Here is a 17,203-nt window from a genome sequence, read left to right on the forward strand (position 1 = left end):
ACACAAATTTACATTGTAAGACCCACAAATAAAGGATGACCATGAGTGTAGGGAAGAAATATTTAATAGAAGACAGTGTAAATAAATAAAAAAAATTGCCTATCTAATAGGTAAAAAACAGTTTCCAGCTCTGTAAAATAACAAAAGCACATATGTTTTAGTAGTTACAGTGTTAATGTGCTGCAGGTTGTTTACAATAGTGCAATTTCATAGATACAGTAGATGGAGATTTCTACAATAAATGCAAACCACAGAGGTGTATACATACAAAACATTTGGTCTTCCACAGAAGCGCATAACAGTCAAACGAGGACTTGTTTACGCAGTCATAACATATTCAGTTATCTATCTATACTGTAGTATGATAGTGAATGTCGCAGTTTGAACATGCCTGTGTGAGTAAACGATGGCCTGTCTTTAAACAGTGCTTCTGTGATAAACATCTGATGCGACTGCAGTGCTTTTCTAAGAGTTCACAGTTTTAAAAACACATTTAAACATGCCATCGAGTCACTCTCTCCCACACATTATGAGCTCAATCATATCAAACCTGGATCTCCACAAAAAACAGCCCACCAACTCTCTTTACTGAACCCTTATAACGAGAGATGGGCAGATAAATGTTACGACTTGAGGGAGAAGGAATGTCAGTTATTTGGTCTGTTGATAACAAAAGAAAACTCCCTGGGACTATTTAATAACAAAGTCTGGCAGTGATCACTACCAGGGATTAAAAAAAATCTCACAAATTAAATAAGTCCATGACACAAAACAGACAACCTAAGCCTGTTCAAAAGCAGACACTCGAAGCTATAGAAAAACAAGCGTAAAACAGTGCGCTAAAAACTAAAGGTAAAGTCAGATCAGGCTCTGAGAGATTACTTTGGGTGGATAACTGTAAAAAGCTTTCTTTAAACGCTGCCATCTTAGAGCCTTGCTCCAAATGACAATGTTTACAGAGCAGATAACCTTCCTGCATAAACACCAGAGGGTTTTTTTTTCCAAAAGAGGTGTGAGAGTGGTGGGGATGGTAGGGCAGCAAAAGAGGTGACAACTTACTGTGTGTGCATGGAGGGACTGGAAGGGGGAGGGGGTGTTAAGACATGACTGGGTGGCCAAGGGTGATGAGTGTAAAATAACGAGCTAGATGAAGACGAGGACGGTGTGTTTGTGTGTTCCTGCTACAGTTGGTGTGCAACGCAGTGGGGGGAAGGGGGGACAGACGGTATGAGATGGTGCTAATTTTAAAAGCTTGTTGCTCTGTGTCGCTTTCAGGCTTTCTGTGGCTCAACAGTCGACTTTGCGGAAACTCGACCTACTGTAGGAGTTCCTGCAAGAGAGGGGGGGGTAATTAGTAGGAATACTGGTAAAAGATTTTTTTGTCAAAATCCAAAACATATTTTAGCAAAGATGTGGTTCGTTTTTATTTCATTTGAGCCAAAAAAAAAAATGCCACCCAAGGAGTGTGAAAGTTGTCCCACTAAAAGCTTGGCTTTGAATCAGCATTGTGGTTCCAAGAGTAATAATGATAAACCCCTAATGTAATATAGCGGACCAATGGAGCTCAAAGTTTGTGTTAATATTTTAAATATCTGGGATTTTACATTTCTCTCTGTGCTGCAGCATTGGTCTGGCAGGTGCTGTTGACTGTAACTGTTTCTGATTAGAAATCAGTCCACATGCAAACACAGAGGTGCAGCCAGAAGATGATGAAAACCAAAAGTAACATGTGGTGATAGTTTCCATAGTCAAACAGGCTACAGCAGTTCAAGAAGTGCATCATCTTTTATTAATGACTGTGGAATAAAAATGTGACACATTTGAAATCACTGAAATGTGTCTGCATGTCTGCTCACTGGTGACAAACTGGCTGTTTGAGCATATAGCCTGAAGCATGACACAGTTTTACGTTCCTCTTATGTTAGTTTGATGTGCTTGAAGAAGCAGCACGAGATCATTTTGTGCATCTCTGTGCGTAGGCGTGTGTGTGTGTTATTAATGTCTCAAGTTACCGTTGTGTTTGCAGAGTCGGAGCTGGTAGGGTTCTGTAAAGCTGGGGGATCTTGCGGTTGATGAGAGGACCCAGAGCTTCTTTCAGTTTATGGTAATTCCTTTCTAACTCTCTGTGGTACTCTTTCTGATCTGGCCCAATCAGGGCTTTATTTTTCCTCAGGGCATCTTCACACCTGCACAAAAAAGAAAGACACAGGGAGTTGGGATTTGTTTTTATTGGCTACACAACAGTCTTTGTCTGAGACAGAGATCATGTCAGTACCTCTTAGCGAAGTCTTTAAAGCAGAGGCGCAGTTTGTTGTGATGACGAAACAGCTTGGGGTCATCAGGAATGTCGGCGAGAAAGACCTGCGCCACCTCAAGGGGGCCCTGTTAGGGGAGACAAACAGTTACATATTAGCTGAGGAATTTCTGCCACTGCTCAAAACACTAACCCAGACTTAAAGCTCTGCTTTGATGTTATTATTATTCCAGGGGGACCAGCATTTCAATTATTTTATCACCTGGTTGACAGTGGTGCCCACACAGCCCTGGAGCACCATCTGAAGCATTTTAGAGTCTGCGGGGTCTTGGTTTGTGGCGAAAGCGAGCTCCTGAGTCTTCTTCTGCATATCTTCAATCGCCACCTCGATGGGGACAAGAATAATCTGGAAAGCCAAAGATGTAACAATGAACATACATCATAATGTCTACATTTATTTAAAATCTGATCCCTCCAGTAGAGACACCCACCTCCTCCTTGTGGATAACATTGATCCGTGTCTTGATGTAAGGGAAGGCGTGAGACGTTGTCAGGATGGTTTTGCGTTTGTACTGCTCGTGCAGGTCGCCGTGAGCGCGGCCGTCCAGAGTGAAGGGAGTGCAGTACATGAAGGTACGCAAGTTGTAGTTCTTGTCAAAGTAGGTGATTCTTTCCTTCAGCTCATATGTGTCAAAGTAGGGCTCGACATAGGTGATCTGCAGGTAAGCCTGAAAAAGTCATCAGTACAGTTAGACATTTTTAAAATATACATATTCTTTAAGCAACAAACATACACATCTCTTTACCTTGTTGGGATCGAGTTTGTTTTTGTCCACTGGGTTGGAGTCTTTGATAATTTCGACCACCTCATCCCCAAATTTCTCTGAGTAGAACTCCTGTGGGCCAGAGGCATTCACCTTTAGACATATGTTCCTCATAAATCATTAAAGACATCTTTATTAGCATCAGGAGGAGTTAACATGCCTCAAGTCTGTGCGATATCTCAGCTAACTTGGTGATCGATGGCTCCTTGTAGACAAATTCTTGCTCATCCAGATCTCCGAAGCGACAGCCATAGAAACCCACTCTGAAGTAGGTCCCAAACATTCGCTGAACACTAAAAACAAGACAGAAAACTTAAACGATTAAAGAGTGCAGAGCATGAGTGAATTAAAAGCAGCTGACACAGAGCTTACGTGTTAATAATAGAAAACAAAATACCCAGTTTTAATTCATGGACTCATTATCTGACACTCCAAAGACTTCAAATAAAGATTTTTTTTCTTCACAAACTAAAATGTTTAAATGAGTGGCCTGTTTTTATTGAGGACTCAACAACCCTGAAACCAAGACCAAATCTGTCATACAAACGTTAGCATGCTGTTTTTCCACTAGTACATTAATGCTGAATAAATGAATAGAAACACAAAAACAGGAGGAACAGCATTATGCGACACTGCAGAATAAACTCACCACGAGTGATGTGTTGTACAAAAATGTTAGCGAAATAGCTGTTTAACCATTAGAAAAACTGCAGTAAAAAGTACTTGGTAACAGTGTGATAACAAAGTGTCAGTAACTATGTAACTATGCAATTATATGCTAATTAGGGGTCATCATAGTAGGCAGCCATATGGAGGTGTTAACACAGCCTAAAATGTGAAATGTAAACTAGAAATCTACCTGAATAACCAGAGTTAATTTTTTAGCCAACATGGCCACCACCTACCACAGAGGATCATTTACTTTCTTCTCTCTCAACCGGCCACACCAGTGAGCCGCCTTTTCTTTGTAAACGTTTTCTCTTGTTTAGTTGTTTTGGGGCTGAAAGCTGTTTGGTTTTTTTCTTTTGGTTAAAACAGCTGGTTTTGTAAAATGCACACAGATTTTTTTCACCCTGTCACTAATTTATATTCCTGTGTGTGCAACACCAGTGATGAAAAACAAAACGAAACAGCATTTACTCTTTGTTAACGCTTTGTTTCAGTGGCTGCTTTGGATTTGGGAAAACAGATGCTTTTCATGTTGTGGGAAAATATAAATTCATGCTCAGAAGTAGTTTTATTACAGCAGGACTGCAGCACAAAATAATTAATACTTGTCTTAATTCTACTCAAGCAAGTGATAAAGTAAGCTTTGCATTACTCACCAGTGGCCATGTTATTGACACGGGAGTGGAGAAGAAAACAAGCCGAGGGGAAGAAGAATAACATTGTCAACAACAACTGCTGAATGTTTTACTTTAAATTAGATGCTCTTAATGTCAGATTAGTTTGTTACCTCCCATCCGGAACTCTGGAAAAGATGAGAAAAGAAATAAAGCACATAAGAAGGGAATTAGGATAAAGATAATTGGCTAGAAACAAATTCCTTTGTGGATTGCTGGTGATTTCAGGATTAAGCTGTTAACTCACTTGGTTGTAGACTTTATTAAAGGCATCTTGTAGCTTCCCGTGGACAGTAGCCAGCTTTTTAAAGTCTCTGTTGGCTTCATGGATCGGGAGCAGAATCTTGTACACTTCATTAATGGCCTCATACATGCCGGCCTGCAGTTACAGCACAATTAAATAGAGATTTTAACATAAATCATGTGATAAAATATCCATCCTTCAGCCATGTTAATGCTGGAACCTTATGCTGTTCGTCAGTGAATGTGAGTCATACCATATTAAAAGAAGCAGCTGCTTGCTCGAGAAGCCCCACCAGGCCAGACTCACTGAAATACTTCCCAGCACAAATGCCCTCCTCCTCTGGCGACAGAACGTCATCGGATACTGCCGACTCCTCTAATACGTTGGATGAAATATTCTGTAGTGAAAACAGACAAAACAGAATAGGAAAAAAGTTAACATCTGGTCATACACCCACATGTTTTATATGTCTTTTAAGTAAAAGTTTCATTTAGGCCTGAGTTACACAGGTCTAGACACCCATTAGTGAAGATCTAGTAACCACAGGTCACAAGAGTCTCAAACCGAGTGGTGAATAGTTGCTGGAGGTTTCTGGCAGTCGCTGCAAATTCAATTGCTAAAACTCAACTCACACAAGTCCAGAGACCAGTCAGCCATCACCTGGCAACCACTGGTCATTTGGGAAAAATTTGAATTCTCTACCCAGTTAGTGACTGATTGCTGGAGGTTTCTGGCAGTTTCAGTTTCAAACTGGTCACAAAGAGGTATACAGTGCCTCAGTGAAAGATTACAGCAGATTGTCGCGGTTGCCCGTAGTTTGCATGGAAAACATCTCCTTGTCAGATAACTGCCAACTACTTTCCAAGCGGTAGTGAAACAGTGAAAACTGTAACACGCACCAGACAAGGAGACAAATTTTTGTGCCTTTTGAAACATGTTGGCTGCAGTGATCAGGCAGGTGTCAGGAGGTCACCGACTGTGACCGAGGCATTAGACTAAAATCATTGTGACCTAGCCAACTATTTGTAAGTAGAAAGATTTAAACAGCATACACATTGACCTGAAATGTGACACAACCAATGGGCAGGTAGCGACAATCCTCCAGCATGTTGAGATACTCCGCTACCAGAGCTGCGCTGTGGACCAGACAGTGTGCTGCTTCAGCATGGTTCCCTCTCTCCGAGTGTTTCCCTGCCATGTTTTGAAGCCACGTTAAGCGCAAGTCAGGGGAGTTCTGGTAACCTTTAGCAATCCTGAAAAGAGAAAATGAGAAAACACTTAAGGTTTTATTTTATTTTTGATTTACAGCCACTCTGATGGTCATTTCAGTACCTGTACATTAGGTCGATAAGCATCTCTGGATCGTGCTGATGCTCCTTCATCTTCACAGTGTCAGTAAGAATCATGTGCAGGTTGAACACCAGATCCTGGACCTGCAGTTTCAAACATACATATAACAAATGAAAAAAAATGTCTTACCTGTTCCACCAGCTTACCCGTTCCACTAGCTTCAGCTCAAAAACTGTAAACAAGATGATGGTTGCTGTCCACCTGCTCTGGGAAAGGTGTGTCCCGCAGCTCTAAGTCCTCTTCGGCATATGTCAAGATTGTCTTGAGAGACCGACGAAGATGCTCTTCATTAAAGTTCTGCGACGTTCCCACCAGTGAGGACAGAGACATGGTGACTTGCATCTTTACTCGTGCAAAGTTCTACAAACAAAAACGTAGCTCAGTGTGACTTACAACATCAGTAATAATAATGGATTGCATTTATATAGCGCTTTTCGAAACCCTCAAAGCGCTGTACAATTCCACTATTCATTCACTCTCACATTCACACACTGATGGAGGCAAGCTACAGTTGTAGCCACAGTTGCCCTGGGACAGACTGACATTACGGTATAGATGCATTTTGCTGACATGTCCACAACTATGAAAGAACATCAAAGTATTTCACAGATAATGCAACATCTTAACATACATTTCCAATCTCAAAGTTCTGTCTCATGAGCAGGTAAAGGGATGCCGAGGCGTGACTTCTGACAGAGCCGACACTGCTGCTGCAGTGACGCAGGAGACGCAGGCACAGGTCTGCACAAAGCTCCGTGTCCTCCTCAAACAGCATCTCTGGGAACTATACACAAAAACACACAGCGTCACTTCGTACAGTTCACCCCGCTGCCACCAGAAATTAAATATGGCCCACTTGCTTTACTTTTCAATAATTTTTAGACAAAAATGTAACACAGATGTCATCAATAAAAATGAGTAAGCAGAATAATGCCAAATAGGAGTAAAACTATTAATACCAAAACATTAATTATTTGTGTTAATTCATTAATATTGTGATTTGTTTTTTTGCTGGTAAGGACAAGAAAAAAAACTGAAAACCTGTGTAATTGCTAAAAACAAACTGCACTTACTTTGAAAACCAGAGCTCTCTGTGTATTGAAGCAATGCTGCAGAAAGAGGGCGCTCTGGTTTCCTGCCATGCTGTGAAGAAGTACTCTCAGCACTCCACCTAAAACACTTTCTTTCAACTCTGATGCAACCACAGTCTGAAAGAAGACAGGCACACAACAAGCAAAGGATGTTTATATAGGAGGACAGCACTGTATGTCAACCACTGGAAAGGTGGTATCTAAACAGAGTTATTTAATTCTCATTGTTTTACCTTGACTATAATTTCCAGTGTGTCCAGTACTATGAGAGAGGCCTCAGTAGCTAGGTTTCCATCCACCACAGACTCCTGTTCCACCTCAGCCTTAGTCCTGAAAGGTGTCATTTTACAATCATGTTACAAAGAAACACACATTTGACATAAATTATAATCCAAGAATATTTGTAATTTTCACAAGGTGAGCAGAAGAACCAAATCTATATGTCTGTAAAGCACATACTTGTCGACTCTGTCTGCATTTGTTCTCCAGTGAGTTACGTTCTTCTTCCACCTAACGTTCTCCTGGCTGCCATAAGGGCTCCTTTCTGTAAGAGTAAATTTCCTTAAGCACCACAAATATAAATAGCTTCAGACATGCACGACACAAGCCTATGTTTCTGTTGTGCTTCCCACCTCTGTGACGCCGAACCATCTCCTGACGGGCTCCGATTGTGCCCAGTATGGCTTCTTCAAGTCGTGCCTTCATATCCTGAGACTTTTTAAATGTCAGGCTATTGATCCGCTCCAAAGTCTTCTTCCCCTACAACGTCCACCAAACATCAGAGGACAAATAAATCATAAAAAGGTAGCATACAAATTAGGGAAGTTTACCCAGAAATTTCTCTGAGAGAGAAAAAAGGACTATATTAAAAGTGGATAAAAGGGAAAAAAACTGGGTAGAAAGCTGCTAAGAAATGGACTTTAGAAAGGCAAACAATTTAAAAACAAACACATAAAAATAGCCTTCTGTCCTATTGATAATTTATAGAGTAAACACAGCTAAATAGACTACTGTGTGATTTTGGAGTGCTATGCAAACAGTAATGGAAAATACAGTAGTAACCCTGGATATGATGTCTGAAGTCCAAGTGCCTCAGTGTACAATGCATTATGTATAATGTATCATATCAAATATACTTTTCAGAGGCAGAAGTGAGGGCATTCTCAGCCAGCAGTAACTGACCAGCACAGATCTGTTACATGCTGCCACAGACATCATCATTTTTGCAGTAATGGTTAAATTTTAAATAAGAGCTAATTAAATCATGAACATTATCTCATTGCCTTCATAAAAACCCCATCAAACAGGACAAAACGAAGGAAAATGAAATTTAATCAATATTTGCTCTGAACTAGATTTCTTTGAAAAAAAATCAATTTAGAGGAATTTAGCATCTCCCTGAATGAACTGCGAATCTTGATGGTGCCCATTTATTATACCTTGTATTCAAAGCAGGACACACAGAGATGCAGCAGATCTAGCAAGCGGTTGATTTGCAGTACAGACAAATCTGACACCCAGCGCTCCAGGAGAGCTGCATCTGCATTCTTCAACACCCACAGGAAACACACCAGCAGAGTCCTACTGCACTCAGCGGACAGAGAGCTGGACTGGCGCCCCGCCTGGTAACGACACACACACACAGAAGATCGGTGCCAATCTTGTAATCCACTTGAGTATAGAACAAAATGGCTGTTTAGAGAAAGTTATAGCAAAGGACACAGAGCCACCTACAGGTGAAGAGGAGCAGTTGTTCTTTAGCTAAAGAACAACATGGAAAGAATGCAAATGATATTTAAATGGGTGAGTGTTGTGTGGTGTGACCGTCTGTCAAACTGAAGCAGCCGTCGCCCACACAGAGGCCACTCTGTGACCTGTCAGTCTGTAGGACTCTGGGGAACACTATGACCCTTGCTGCTATCACTTACCACTGTGGGCAGTGCGAATGGGTTGGCTTTGGCATGCTGCAGAGGGGAGCCAGCGATTGCCATGGCAACAGACTGACTGATAGTGCTGCCACTGTCTGGGTCAGCATCGTCAGCGTGGGTGGATGCATGGCGGACTCGAGAAGGCGAGGAGTCTGCAAGGCAATAAGAAAAGCGCTCTCAGGTACAATAATACTGCAAATACAACAACATCTTCTCGAGCAGGTGGGAAACCATATTTATGGACTGCTCATATTGTTCTACTGACCAGAGAAGTCATAGAGTTGATGTAGCGTCTCCATGACGATTGGGATGAGAGGCAGGTAGAGCTGAGCCATGTGGGCTCTGACTTGAGGGTCCCTGTAGCGAGGGTCTGCATCGTGGCTACACAGCAGGGAGTGAACGGCACTAATGGCCTTTTTATGAAGGAAAAAAACCCTGTGGGTGATAAACAAAATCATCATAATCTTTGTCATCTCTCATTTTATTTCATGTTAAAGTCTGAATCGATGTAAAGTCTTGATCAGATTGTGAGCAGATACTAAAAACTCACCCTTCACCATCAGGGTCGAGGATGAGTGAGAGCTCACACAGCAGCAGGCCGGACAGGAAGTGCTGCTGGCGAAAAGGGACGGAGAGCTCAAACATGGTGGCCACGCCCTGGTCTTGCACCATACTAGAAAATGCTGAGCTCTGTGGACACAAGGAGACATAGTTAAGATGACACAGAATTACAGAGAAATGACTTATAAGTGTGGCTGACATTAATGTTATGCAATGGTTTGTGTAGGAACACAGTAGAAGAGTTATTCTCGAATTTTTGATGACTGCAAATTTAAGACATCATTTGTTTATTAAGGAAAATAAACAGCTTTAGTTAGTGTTTGTAGTGTATTTGCTAATTTCATAATTTATGTTTGTATTTTTAAACCAAGAGGATTTTGACACCAGCAGTATTTCTGTTAAGAAACTCTAGCTATGATGCCCAGAACAGAAGAGTTGGAATTCAAGAAAAATCCTCCCAAAATGACACAATACAGTTTATTGCATTCTTTCCTTGGCTGACTCAAGGGCTGCAAAAAACATCCCCAAGGGCCATGACTGGAACTTTGAGGACACTGATGCTATGAGTATGCACTTATTACAGAGGGAAATTAGCAACATTTCAATTTATCCATTCTCTTTATGTGAAATTAATTTTTTCTTATAATTCGTCTATGACGGATAATGTGCTGTAGTACCTGTGATGTGGTGGAAGAAGTGGAAGGAGAGGGGGAGGCTGGGGGGCTCAGGATTGAGCACGGCAAGTTGAGGATCACATAGTGCTCATGGCTGCAGACAATACGAGTGAAGTCCATCCTCAGAGCATTCAGAGAGCTGGGATTCTGGGCCGTGTGCAACTTGTTGGCAATCTGGCAACATGCAGTTACATAGAAGATACAATAATGTGTGTGGGAGTCTCTGAGCGTATCAGATTACAGGAAAATAGGAAAAAGTGCAATGGGGACCTGTTTGTAGTAAGAGCGGATGAGGTTGAAGACAAAGCCCCGGTCCATGAGAGACAACAGGTCACTCAGGAAGAAAGCCAGACTGCTATTTAACCTCTCCACAAGCTCCACATCCTGGAAGGGGAAAATTCATGTGAGAGAAAGAGGAAGAGTCTTAGTTTACATTATATTAGCTTGTATATTAGGTTTGAATCAACCAGCAATGCTCAAGCTTTGTATAAAAGATAAGGGAGAAAAATAAACCCAGTATAGTTTTTGTTGGCCAGTGACCTAAATTGTTATCAAGAAATGAATTAAATTTCTAGAATATGGGGTAGCTCTCAGGATTTGGTACCTTGTGGTATCGGCTGGCAATGTCTGCACTGATGGCACACAAAAGTGCAGCAATGTCATCCACATAGCGGTCTGGGAACCGCTGACGCCTGGGAACATCCAGTTTTGAGGTCAGGAATAAGTGGTGGGCCATGCTCTTTGTCTGTAGGAGGGGATACATAAGAAAATGGTTTGCAGACCTTGAGTTTTGTTTTACTGCATTTTCTTTAGATTTTTACTACTTAGAAAGTGGTGTACAATTATTGCAATTTCAAAAAGGAATGCTTACCATCAGTTGGAAGAAAAACCAAGCTTGTTGCAGTGCCGCTTCCCTCACTGTGCTGGTGCTGACCACCCACTGTAAAGCCAGCTCCTCGTGGAGCAGCTAGACATTAACCAACAACAAGCTAGTTCAGTTTGGTCTAGTTAATTGTATTTGAGCTATCAAGATTAAAATAAACTGTTTCAATGCTATTAGGAATACTTCATAAACAGTAACTGCAGGTTTTAAAGGTTTAGGAGTACGAACTGATAGTTCTTCATTCCAAAAAGATCTAAATGTTCAATTTTGACATTATTTCCATGTACATCTGTGTTCAAATCGCATGATTGTTGATGAATGGTAATGACATTGGAAGTTGGTGAATGATATGATATCACAAATGTGTTAGTTTGTAACTTTTACAGTTAGTTAGATGCCAGTTTTACCTTCTTTGCAATCTGCCTTGGGGGAACTGAAAACAAAGCCACGCTGTCCAGAAAGGCAGACATGCGATTGCAGCTGCGGTCGTTTGCCTGACATGGAGTGATGGTGAGGTGAACACACACAGATGACGTGAAAATGGGTGAATGGAAATGGGTGGGTGGCCAGAGAACTTTCTATGAACTCCTAACAAGCCCCAGGCAGAACTTGTGCCTGTTAGGCAGCAGAGAGGATGTACAGGGAGTAGATAAAAAGGGGTGACAGGTGGGCTGAGGCGAGCGGAGAGAAAGCCAGACAGACACAGATGCAATGGAGGTAAGAAATGACCCGCGAGAATTGATGAGAGGCAGTGCAGGATGGAGGTGGAGGAGGTAAAGGTGAGGATGAGGTGAAGGGATTTGGCACCTGCTTGAGCTCACAGCTGGAGTTGGGGTTCCGGCGTAGCACAGATCTGGAGCCCCCAGGGGCATAAGCAGAGTTTACCCAGGAGTGGGAGCGGTCAATGCCCTGCCATAAGCCACCAGAGACACACACAAAAACACACACAGAGTGTGGCAAGAGGCAAGAGCACAGTGAATTAAGAGAGGGTAATTACCACACAAAAGATTATTTAGAGAAGAAAATCAGGAACTAAATAAAAGGAGATAAAAGCAACAAAGAAAAGAAAGCTGGGGAGAGGAGAATAAAGGACTGAGGTACTGCATGAAGTAAAGGGATAGAGGCACAGAGAATTACTACATTGTTGTCTAAGCAGTGAGACAGACTGCTTGCACATAGTTCTCAGTTAACCTGAGTTTATTGAATCAGCCATGAAGAGTCCAGAAACTACGATTACAACAAAATAACAGAGTGATATTATCTAAACAGAAACTAGAAAATAAACAAGTGGTTTCATAAAGACAGAAAACACAGACCATGTTTTCTGTGTAGCCAGACTGTAACAACATTCATATATTTTACCTAATGTAACTGAAATACTAGGGGGAAAATGAGACACTAAGCAAATATAATAAATGTGAAAGTAAAGCAACAGCTGCCTATGATAAGTTTGACTGGTACACATTTCCTGCAAAACATAAGACCAACAAAGTGCAAAATATTTAACAACCTAACTTTAATCTCCTTTAAAAGGACTTGAGAGGTGCAGCATACCTTGCTCCCCATGATCCTTTGCACCTCCTCATCAGGAGAAACTGGTGTGCTAGCCAGGTCTGGGTTGGAGTTGCTAATGCTTTTGGAACGGGACAGGTGCAGACTGCTTGGCCGCGCTGTTGCCCTTGATAAGGTAGCGTACTGCATTGGCATCTCATAGGACTGGGTGGCTGCTACTCAGGGAGAAAGGACATAGAAGTTAGAAAATAAAACAATTTTTTTAAAAAAAACCTGGCACTTGGTCTAACGAATGGTCTAACGAAAACCATTTTTGTTCTTTCAACTATAAATAAAGGTTTTACAGTTAAGCCCGGTGACTCACCATTTGGTGGCAGAGTAGGCTCGGCAGTGGGCAGGCGGAAGCAGTAATGGATGTAAGATGCCAGCAGATTGTTGCGGCCATGTTGATCTTGGTTCCCTTCCAGGTTTTTGTGGATCTGATTGACCAACAGAGCCATGGCTTCGAAAGCAGCCCGACCCAGGTTCACTGCAGGTAAATTCAAAGTGAGTGCTTTAAAACAACAACAACAACAACAACAAAGGTAATGCTTGCCCTAAAGGTAACCACAAGTTAACACATTTATTATCAGGTGCTAAACTGAATCTAGAATATCTGTTCCTCTGTTGTGTGTGTTAATGAAGTAAATTCCTCAATGTAAAGCAAATTAAACAGTTTTGTTTTTCATAGCTTCAACAAAAAAATAATTATCAGTAATGATCATATTAATATATCTCTATGTGAGTTATTACAATCACTCAAAAAATGAGAATTTGCATTTTTGCCTAGTTTGCATAGTGTTGACAGCCTTCTCACCAATCTGGCCTGCAATGACTGGAGGGTAGACAATGAGCTGAATGAGTTTGTTAAGCAGCTGATGCAAGAACCTGACACAGGTATCCAGCACAGCCCCTCTCAGTGCAGCCATGCTGGCCTTCAGCTCCCCTTCCATGTTTGCCTCAGTTATGATGACGTCCTTCAGGCGGAAAGGAAAGGAGTACTCCTCCAGAACATACACTAATGTGAAAAACTTATCCAGGTGAGGGTCCTAGAAGCACACATGCACAATGAATGATAAGTAACAGCCGATATTGGTGAACTTTGATTTGGCAGAGCACCTGAAATTCTAGGAGAGCAGGGTGATCCAGGGTGTGTGTGACCTTCCTTTTCTAAAGTGACATGAAACTGCATTTCCCGATGACCTATATATGTGAGCCTACAGGAGCCAAGCAGACTGTGACGTACAGTCAAACGGCAAGTCAAACAATAAAATAAATTTCAAGTTTCTCCACTCTGAGCAACATTAATGTGCACCGCACTTCTTTTTTTTTTCCAGTTTACGCCGATTTACTTTGATATTATCTAAAGCCAACAAAATGATTGTTTTAGACCAGGGGTAGGCAACTGCAGGCCTCGAGTAGTCTCAAATGTGAAACTCAGTTTGCTTCGTACGTACTTCCAGGTACAGACTTTAACTAAAGATGCACCCAGTGCAATTTTCTTGGTTTATTTCAATTTTTTTCTTAATGCTACCTACTGATAACGATTTTTACCTATTCTGATTTTCTAGGAGCTATTATTGAGAGCTTATAGAAATAAAAACCAGCCTTTCTTCAATGGAAAATATTATTTTCATAATAAAAGAAATGATTGAACTTTAGAAGTTCCACCAAACTTTAGTAAGTTACAGGATCCTCTCTAATGTAAACAAGTGAAAATAAAGTGTTCTGCTACTGGAACAAGGCACAAATAATTAACTGAAAAAAAGTTGTTGTACATCCACCTTTACCCGACGTATTTCACCTTACCAAACAAAAGCAGGTGCAACAACACAAATGTATCTACTTACATCACTTTCTAGTCTAATTATAGCTTCACCAGATAACAGGACATCGACCCTCATGTGTTTTCACTTGTCTCCATAATTTTCCTCGTATCTGCTTTGATCCGTTCACTGCTCGTGAAGCTGCTGGCTTGTGGCTGGTTCTAAATTTTGGATATTGTTATATTTAGCAACTGCCTTTGTTAGCTTCTTTCAAAACTCCATATTCAGCTGGGTGAGGGTGATTTAAATGTCTCATTAGATTTGTTATTAAGAATGTTTTCATGGTGGGCCTTCTGTGGTTTACTTTAGTCAACTTTGTGTCTTCACTTGCAGACAGGAGCCTCTACGGCGTAGGTGTCAAACTCTGGCCCGCGGACCAAATTTGGCCCGCAGCCTAATTACATTTGGCCCACGAAGCCACACCAAATTACTATTGGAGCTGGCCTACTGGTATTATACAGCTAATATATATATTGTTTAGTATTAAGCTTTGCTTGTTCCATATTCAGTTTTTCAGCAAAACGTGTTTGAGTCCATAAGAAAAGATTCATTCTTATATCTGGAGGAATAAATATATTTCAATAAATATTAATGTTAGCCCGCGACTTTGTTCCAGTTTTGAATTTTGGCCCACTGTGTATTTGAGTTTCACACCACTGCTCTACGCTAACAAAATGTTACTGCGTAGTTGTGAGCGCATGACTATTTGCCTGTGCTACTGAGTACGTTTTTGTGCGTGCACGGAAAGGACCAGCTTGTAATTAGGTACGTGAGACTGACTGTCACCAGTCCAGGACAAGGACTGGTGCATGTATTTTAACTTTAACCACTAAAAGTAACTGCTTTGTTACCATTTCTGTAGACTAACATTTCTATAGCTTCCACCAATGTATCGCAAATTGAGCAGCCCTAAAGTGAGCTCCTTAAAGACCAGGGAGTATTATTTTTTTGCTTTTCATGTTTTGTGACACTGCCTACAAACATGATGTAGTAACACTAAAGAACATTTAAGATAATTCAATGCTTTTTAAGGTATTTTTGATAGCAGATCTATAAGAATTATAAAAAAATTTAAGGACCCACAGCCATGCTATAATAGCAAATTGGGTCTTTACACGTGGGAGGAATAAGAAAGAGCAGTAAGTGTAAGAAGCATATTTGTGTACCTGAGTGTGGACCGAGGAGGCCGCTTTCACTTCGACATTGAACACACCTTTGTGATTATCCACCCACTTCATGCCTGGGAGCTGAACCTGCCGGAGAGTGACACCCAACTCATTTAACACTCAGGCACACCACAAAGGAATAGGTGCTGGAAGAAGAACCAATGTTCACACAATCTCTTCAAAGACACTCACGTCAGGGGTGAGCACCGAGTAGCTAGCCGGGGGCTTTTCCACAGAGACAGGCAGACTGAAAGAGCCGGTGCGTAGTCTGCCATGTTGCATCAGAGGGATCCACTGCAAGCAGAAAGAAAGACACGCGATCTCTAACAGATGGCAAGACAACAGATAGAACTATTGAACAAGTGAGTGTGTGGGTGAAAGTATTCAAGGAGAGCCAGCTGAAGGAGTGCACTCACCGTGTAGCCCACAGGAGTCTCCAGAGGAGTGTTCTGTTTGGGCTGGCAGCTGATGTGGTAAAAGGTGAACAAAAGGTGGTGGTTGTCTGTCAGATTGGCAGGAATCTTCATCTTCATCTCCTCATAGAACTCAGGAGACCTTATGAGAAAGAGTTAAACAAGACATTTAGGAAAGAAAGAAAAGTTGGACAGACTTGAGCAGAGGCTTAACAGGTGAGGGAACCTTACTTGTTATGGTAAATGACAGGAGAGTATGCCTCTTTCATGAATTCTGCACAGCTCGATTTTCCAAAGATGACCTGTTTTTTAAAAAAGCAGCATATAAATGCAGTTTTCCATAACCAATAAGAGATTCACAATGAACACCACAACTGTTTCAAACCCCAAACTGAGAACGGTTCACTCTGGAAAATGTTTTTTTTTAAAGGTTTGAAAACTTTTCACTCATAAATGAAAGAAAGAGTGAGTTTCAACCAGTTACACTGGTTGAGTATTTTGAGTAGTTTCTATGTTACTGTAACTGTGTCAGCAGCAGCCATGTTACATAACAAGCAATCCTTTTCTACCCTGCAGCTCTACATGGGATTGTTGTTATGGGATATGCAAAAGAAATATCCTGGGTGGAGTGCCACTTATAGTAAACACTATAGAGTGTGCATCGTCCATTTTATACTATATAAACCAGAAGAAAAAGAAAATCAGAGTGATAGCATGAAAGATATGCTGCAGGTCATGCATAACTAAATTCTCCTTCCTTTGCTGCTCACAAATATGTTCCTTTGAAGTTCCCGCTACTGAAAAAGACATCATATAGTATTTCGCTGCCTTAAGCTTTTCTTTGCGGCTGGGATTTCATTTGCCAGAGAACATCACGGTCATGTTGCTTCATTATCCCTGAGTGTAACTCACCGCTAAGGCTTGACTGGGGTCCTCTCCTGCCATGAACTGTACTTTCACAGCAATGTTCCTCACTGAGCCCTGACGGCTGCTGAAGTTCAGACTTTGTGGGTAAACATAGAGCAGGTTCCTTAGAGCCAAAATAGGCAGAGAGAGAAGGAGAGAAAAATACAAGAATTTTAAAAGGCTGCATAG

The 17,203-nt window shown here is 41.4% G+C and overlaps 1 protein-coding gene across 3 annotated transcripts in view; it reads right to left on the reverse strand.

The window, feature by feature from the left end:
* Positions 1-48: 48 nt before the first annotated feature.
* dock6 (dedicator of cytokinesis 6) overlaps positions 49-17,203 on the reverse strand; it is a 31,620-nt gene continuing 14,465 nt past the window's right edge. The window contains exons 15-50 of one of the 3 annotated variants that reach the window (XM_085156214.1): positions 17,021-17,138; positions 16,340-16,410; positions 16,112-16,250; positions 15,888-15,989; positions 15,696-15,782; positions 13,521-13,752; positions 13,029-13,193; positions 12,707-12,879; positions 11,960-12,061; positions 11,560-11,646; positions 11,141-11,236; positions 10,874-11,014; positions 10,540-10,653; positions 10,273-10,443; positions 9,585-9,724; positions 9,300-9,469; positions 9,035-9,186; positions 8,546-8,728; positions 7,739-7,865; positions 7,566-7,650; positions 7,340-7,436; positions 7,089-7,223; positions 6,647-6,799; positions 6,217-6,375; positions 5,998-6,098; positions 5,726-5,918; positions 4,919-5,062; positions 4,669-4,800; positions 4,535-4,549; positions 3,239-3,364; positions 3,061-3,150; positions 2,746-2,982; positions 2,517-2,660; positions 2,276-2,382; positions 2,013-2,186; positions 49-1,330 (exon numbers count right to left, since the gene is read on the reverse strand). In XM_085156214.1, the coding sequence (XP_085012340.1) occupies positions 1,288-1,330; positions 2,013-2,186; positions 2,276-2,382; positions 2,517-2,660; positions 2,746-2,982; positions 3,061-3,150; positions 3,239-3,364; positions 4,535-4,549; positions 4,669-4,800; positions 4,919-5,062; positions 5,726-5,918; positions 5,998-6,098; positions 6,217-6,375; positions 6,647-6,799; positions 7,089-7,223; positions 7,340-7,436; positions 7,566-7,650; positions 7,739-7,865; positions 8,546-8,728; positions 9,035-9,186; positions 9,300-9,469; positions 9,585-9,724; positions 10,273-10,443; positions 10,540-10,653; positions 10,874-11,014; positions 11,141-11,236; positions 11,560-11,646; positions 11,960-12,061; positions 12,707-12,879; positions 13,029-13,193; positions 13,521-13,752; positions 15,696-15,782; positions 15,888-15,989; positions 16,112-16,250; positions 16,340-16,410; positions 17,021-17,138 (4,705 nt within the window). In that variant the 3' untranslated portion in view covers positions 49-1,287. The remainder of the gene's footprint in view (positions 1,331-2,012; positions 2,187-2,275; positions 2,383-2,516; positions 2,661-2,745; positions 2,983-3,060; positions 3,151-3,238; positions 3,365-4,534; positions 4,550-4,668; positions 4,801-4,918; positions 5,063-5,725; positions 5,919-5,997; positions 6,099-6,216; positions 6,376-6,646; positions 6,800-7,088; positions 7,224-7,339; positions 7,437-7,565; positions 7,651-7,738; positions 7,866-8,545; positions 8,729-9,034; positions 9,187-9,299; positions 9,470-9,584; positions 9,725-10,272; positions 10,444-10,539; positions 10,654-10,873; positions 11,015-11,140; positions 11,237-11,559; positions 11,647-11,959; positions 12,062-12,706; positions 12,880-13,028; positions 13,194-13,520; positions 13,753-15,695; positions 15,783-15,887; positions 15,990-16,111; positions 16,251-16,339; positions 16,411-17,020; positions 17,139-17,203) is intronic. The other 2 variants (XM_085156216.1, XM_085156215.1) reach the window with 2 other exon arrangements.

The sequence above is a fragment of the Neolamprologus multifasciatus genome, chromosome 4 (assembly GCF_963576455.1).
Source record: "Neolamprologus multifasciatus chromosome 4, fNeoMul1.2, whole genome shotgun sequence".
In the NCBI taxonomy this organism is placed as follows: domain Eukaryota; kingdom Metazoa; phylum Chordata; class Actinopteri; order Cichliformes; family Cichlidae; genus Neolamprologus; species Neolamprologus multifasciatus.